Source organism: Cibotium barometz, chromosome 11, assembly GCF_041138505.1.
Source record: "Cibotium barometz isolate CiBa-2024 chromosome 11, ASM4113850v1, whole genome shotgun sequence".
Lineage (NCBI taxonomy): Eukaryota > Viridiplantae > Streptophyta > Polypodiopsida > Cyatheales > Cibotiaceae > Cibotium > Cibotium barometz.
Window position 1 is genome coordinate 12237814 of NC_141056.1, and position 6179 is coordinate 12243992.

The 6179-nt window shown below is 48.0% G+C and overlaps 1 protein-coding gene across 1 annotated transcript in view; it reads left to right on the forward strand.

The window, feature by feature from the left end:
- LOC147633759 (protochlorophyllide-dependent translocon component 52, chloroplastic-like) overlaps positions 1-4291 on the forward strand; it is a 79667-nt gene extending 75376 nt beyond the window's left edge. Inside the window, exon 7 of the mRNA XM_086804788.1 lies at positions 3612-4291. Within this exon, the coding sequence (XP_086660914.1) occupies positions 3612-3876 (265 nt within the window). The 3' untranslated portion in view covers positions 3877-4291. The remainder of the gene's footprint in view (positions 1-3611) is intronic.
- The last annotated feature ends 1888 nt before the right edge of the window (positions 4292-6179 follow it).

Below are 6179 nucleotides of genomic sequence, written 5' to 3' on the forward strand. Positions count from 1 at the left end.
CGCCACCCGTTCGCCGTACGGGCAAAGCTTGCATACCCATGGCCGAGAACCGCCTCCATGAGCGGATGGGTTGTAGTTAACCTCCTCCCACCATGTCCATCCCGTTGTCCTTCTACGAGAAGCCCCGGCACGTGAGGAGGATGCCATGGTTGAAGATGGCTCGACTCTTGAGCCTTGAGGAATGAGAGAGAGAGAGAGAGAGAGAGAGAGAGAGAGAGAGAGAGAGAGAGGCCTAGAGGCTAGAGCCTAGACTCTAGAGGCTTGGAAGTTGGAAGACTCAAGAGGCTTGAAAGTTGAGGGAGAGGTGAGAGAGAGAGAGAGTCCTGCCATGGCTGGAGTTGGTGCAGGTTGGGGTATGATATGCGGGGCGGGGTAGCTAGACCTGGAGGATAGTATCCCATCTGTGGTCCTTGCCTCAGTGGTGGGCCAGCATGTGCTTCGTAAGGATCCACATGGTATCCGGGATACGCTCCACGAGGTGGATAGTGGTTGGCTCCTGACCTAGGTTTGGTGTTGGCCTACGGTCTTGGTATGAATCTGCCGTTACAGTCGGCATGGCTCCCTAGACTGCTAGATTAGTCTGGATTGGGTTACTTCGGCTGTGCTGGCTCCTGAGCTAGGTTTGGTGTCGGCCTATGGTCTTAGTATGAATCTGCCGTTACAGTAGTCGGCATGGCTCCCTAGACTGCTGGATTAGTCTGGATTGGGTTACTTCGGCTGTGCCCCACCTCCGGTCTAGGGTCTAGCGACGGTGTGATAGTTCTCTTTGGCTTACGTTCCATGCCTATGTCCCTGGGGTGAGGCTCTTGCGATTGCGTGTTTTCCAAGGTAAAGTTTCTTAGTCTTGAGGCAAGACTCCTTTGCCAATGTGCAGGGGATCCGCTGTCTTGCTTGGGAATCGATGGTGTGTTCATGCACTGGGCAACCAATCCTCTTGTCTCTAGGCCAGGGGTAGTGCGTCCCGTGCTCGGATGTTCTTCACTTTCACTGGTGCTGTCAAGGACTAACACCGTTTGACTCCACGCTATGTTGACCAAAGGATTAGATGTTACAAATGATTGTGCGTTTGATGGTTGCGTCGTCAAACAAAGGGTTGTTTTGCACCAATTTCCCTAAGCATAGGTGCATGAATGTGTCGAGTGACAGTGCAGAACCACACTTTGGCAGGGAAATTCTTTGCCTTCTGGAAGCTTAGGAACGGCTGTTCACTCACAAAGAAATGGACGTTCTTTCGTGAAGGTATGGGTGTGGCTTAGTGGAAGTTGTGGCTGTACGTTGATGTAGGTACGGTCATGGATTTGAAGAGAACGGGCGTTTGCAAGCTAGAAGGGTACGGATGTGGATATGCTGAGGAACGGGCGTTCCTTGGTGGGGAAACGGCCCTTTGCTTAAGGGAAGTGTGGCCGTGTCTCGTGTCAGCAAAAGGATTTTCAGTGCAGGTACGGACGTTCACTTGGGAAGGTACGGGCGTTCACTTTGGAAGTTAGCCTAGAAGGCGATTTCGCAGGAGAAACTGCGGAATCGCCAGGGAACGGACGTACATCTATGAAGGTATGGGTGTACGCTTACAGACACTAGCAGGTATCTTGAATGTGCCGGAACGACGTATCTTCTGACAGCTGCCTTCAAATATTCCCCTGACAGTACAACTGTACTCCTTTTATACCCTTTTTAATGCACTTTATGCTCTCGTTAATGCGCTTTATACTCTCTTAAATGCACACTGCTCACATTGATGAGGCAGATGTGGGAGGATTCTGCCAGAGGAAGTGAATGGGCGTGGTAAGAGTGTACGGCCATACCTCTAAGAAGCGAACGGCCGTTCACTTCTCAGAAAAGCAGGCCAAGACTGAACTGCACCCAGTTTCTGCTCTGGTTTTTCATTGATTTCAGCCTGCAAAGATGATTTTCTTTTTGTGGATGGCTTAGGCTAGTCCCAAGCTATCCAATGATGCCTAGAATGCCTAATTAAACCTAATGTCCTAAGATAATGAGCATTTAGTGGAGGTGCAAGACCAAGATCTTGGTGGCGATGGCCCCATCCTTCTCTGCCCCAGCTTCCTCTGACCAGCTTTGAGATCCCTCTTCTTGCTTTGCCCCCCCTCCCCCCCTTCTCCTTAGATCAGCAATCAGGTTTTGTGTGCCACCTAATTCATCAGTTCTCCAATTGAGTGGAGATGCCCATTGCAGCTGCACCAGTGGCTGCCCTGCCTTGAGAGTCCTCTGGCGGCCATTCCCTTGTCATGGGGCCACCAACAGACTATCGCTTCTTTATGTGCCTTCTGTGGACGCGAGTGAGTTTTTGGAGGCATCGGCCCCTCTCAGAGTATGCATGATTTTCCATCACTCGCATACCGCCACCCTCAACAGTGGTACAGTGCTCTGTGTAGAGGGCATGCCGAGCAGGATTCACTCCACCCATTCTTAGCCATGCGGATTGTCGCACCACATGTTAGCAGGACGGACCCGTAGATATAGGAAAGTCCTGCCCGGATGGAGTCACACCTCGTCCTCCGGCCAAGGTGGCCCATGACAGCTCTTGGCGGCTATGGCTTTGGGAAAGCCGAACTTTGACGCGAGTCCACGGTGCCCAGTGGGACCCTGACGAGTGGGAGTGGCAGGACTCCTTTAGCCCGGAGAGCACTGCCTTTTTGTACATTATGAATATACTGAAACTCAGCTCTCTCTCTCTCCTGTCCATGTTCTGCTTGTGTTTTGCATCAAGTATGTTCCAGCAAAAGTGTTTAGGGCTGAAAGAAGACTCCGAGAGCTTCCGCATGTGACAAAAGATGTGGCAGTGTTCTTACATGAGATAAAGAGGCATTGAGATAGACTGAGGCTAGAGAAGATGAGAAGAGCATAGCTAGAAACTGCTTACATGGTTCTTCCAGGATGTTGGCTAGTGCCAAGCTAGAAGGCCACACGCTTAGGAGACAGAGGCACTGGACAAGAGAACGTCTAGAGAGATCCCCGGGAGTCCCTGTCAAAATTTCCAACAGCTGGCTTCCTTTTAGTATCTCTGGACCAAAACCCACAAACCAAGGATCTCTTGGACCACATCTACTTTGAGGAGATTGCAAGGACCCTATGGAGAATCAGAGACATTTCCTTAGGATGCACAGAGGGATTGGCACATGGCCCCTTGAAAGAGAAGATTCTTAGGTGCCTTTTTAACCCCATTGCCTTGACAAAGAGCAAGGAGCATATAGAGAAAATTCATGGCGGTTAGGCATCCACAAAGCAAGAGTCAACATACTCCACCCCACCTCTCATTTCTTTCTGCTTTAGGCATCCTGTAAATTTTGATTTTTTTCACCCTTTGTACAACTTTGGTGTCAGCTATTCTGGCCTTTCACATATGTTTTGAAGGGCCTCTCTCTCTCTCTCTCTCTCTCTCTCTCTCTCTCTCTCTCTCTCTCTCTTATTATAGTGTGCATGCATGCACGTGCATATTTATGTAGCTTGTCTGTAATATGCATATGCAGCTGTGTATATATGCATGCATATTTGTGTAGATGAATGTATATTGTAATGCATTTACATGACGAGTGCTTGGCTGGTTGGAGCAAGACAGAACATGTGCCGAAGGCTGAAGATTGCTTTGAATTCAGGTATTGGTCACACGTGAAGATATGCCGCCACTGTAAAGCTGCAATGCAGTTTTTTGAGGGGGCTGAAGTGTTCCTGCAGGCTTTCTCTGTTGGTTTAGCAGCACTTCTTGGAGCTGCTGCCATCAAGCCCATACCACAGCTCAGAAGCTGGAGTATCCCACTTGTGATTATTGCTGTGATTTCCTCCTTAGTGTCAAGATGGTTGTCACATTTTGTAAAGAAAACATACCATTTTCATGATTACAATCATGCTCTTGTAAAGTAATGTCTAACAAAATGTTGTAAGTTCTGGCCTGCCTACATCAGCACCTCAAGCAAACATGTTTGTTCAGGATGTGCTTTGACCCAGCTGAAAGGTGGCAAGAAAATTTTAGTTTTAGTTTTTCCTTTGATGAGAGAGAGTTTTGAGGTCAAATGTGGCTCGTGAGGCCTAAACACTGAGTGTACACATTAATAGAGAGATGAATAAGTCCTCATCAATGAGTACACATATGAACAGCATATGTTGGTCTAGACAGAGAGCTACATTCATGCATGCTCACATCCATCGTGTGATGTCCGGGTGTCATGTGGGATGTAGATGCACATCATGCAATGTGTTCTATGTAAGAATTGACACCAATTTGATGAACATGTGGATATGTCTACGTGTCCATATGTATAATGATGACAGTTGTGAAGCTCTTTACCTGATGCATCATGTCATGTGTTGACATCTATGCATGTCAAATGTGTGTGTGTGCACTGTGTGTGTGGGTCCAACAATACAAGTCTACAAATTCTTAAGAAAGTAACCTAGCAAAAGAGTGCTCAAGATGGGTCAATGAAAGTAAGGCTCATCTCATGATAAGCCTATGCGATATTCTCTACCTAGCAAAAGAGTGCCCAAGATGGGTCAATTAATGTAATGCCCATCTTATGATAAGCCTACACTATATACCCTACCAAGCCATACCATCTCCTGATATGTATCATCATCACTCACTTGTCTCAAGATCACTAAGCCGTTATTCCAAGATGCTTACATTCTGTAGTGATCAGCTAGTTTGAGACGACCTAGATATTTTTTTTTGTCTAGTTGAGGTAAACCCTTCAATCTATATATGTTTTTTGTTTGAAACTATATTTTGGTCTTTCCAAATGGGTAGTAGTGCTCCCTAAGATCTTTGCTCTTCAATTGAAGTCAAATTCATGACCACCAAGTTTTTTCAAAAACTCTCCAAATTTTGATCATGGCAAAGATAGCATTGAGACAAATGAGAGAAAGATGGTCGCAAAGAGAGTAACAATAATAGTGTAGGCTTCACAACATTATTTCGAGAACAACGTTATTAACCTCTAATGGCTCTTTCTCTAATGCAAAATGAAACCGATCCTGTCAAGTGGGAATAGACTCCGTTGGACACCGACACGCGTAAAAGCACAACTTAATATCACAATTTGAAATGGACAACTTAAAAACAACTGCAAATTGAAATGAAATAGATGGACACCAACACTGGGGCCGGAACGGGCCGACCCCCCCCCCTCAATATGTGATATATTATTGGGAGTATTTAACAAATACAATGCTCCATGGGTTCATTGAACCAGATGATGTCCATGTACAAATGAATACAGTATCAAACAAAAGGCTTGAAGTAGATGTTCGAAGGAGAGCGACCACTTGAGTGGTCCAGTCTCTACAGTCCTGTGCCTTCACTGGACTCCGCGGAGAGCGCCCCACTGGTGTTCCAGGACCACGCACAAACAGGCGCTCCCATACTAATGCCTAGCTCTCCCGATCTCGGCACCTTTGGACCGTGGTTCTCCAAAAGCTTGGACTACCCGGCACCGAACGGGTGTTAGCCGTAGAGAGAATCCCTTATCAGATTTACAACAAAGTTCTTTACTTAAATCTGAATTCACTTACTTGTAGCTCGTAGATGGAAGACAAATACCCGAGGTGTTTGTGTGCAGCTACTAGAAGTAGACACCAAGGTGCAGCAGCTTGTCGAAGAGAGGGAGAAGGTATAGCCACTAGAAAAGTGGAGGGCTGCAGGAGCACAGCCGCCGGCTGTGATGCTGAAATCCCTGGCTGCAGCTTGCGCCACCTACAGTGTAGAGGGCAGTCCCACGCAGCCTGTAGAGTGCAAAGCTGGAGAATATATGCAACCACGTACATAAGCCACAGCCGTCTGCAGGAGAAGAGGTGGAGTAGGCGCAGTCGTCTGCTGGAGAGGACAGCCGCCTGCTGGAGGTGGGCACACAGCCGCCTACAAGAAGAGGCAGCGCAGCCTACTGGAGATGGCACACACAGCCGCCTGCAAGAGAAGGCAGCGCAGCCTGCTGGAGATGGCACACAGCCGCCTGCAGGAAGAGGCAGCGCAACCTGTTGAAGAGAGAAGACAACCGCATGAATGGGAGGAGGAGCATGCGCAGATGGAAGGAAACAGCCACCAGCTAGAGCATGCGCAGCCATCTGTGGAAGAGGTGAAGGTGGCGCACCAAAACGTTTGTGTGATGCTGAAAGGTGGTCGCTTATTTTTGTAGGTGTTGGAGGGGAGTAAACAACCACAGCTGGCCGGC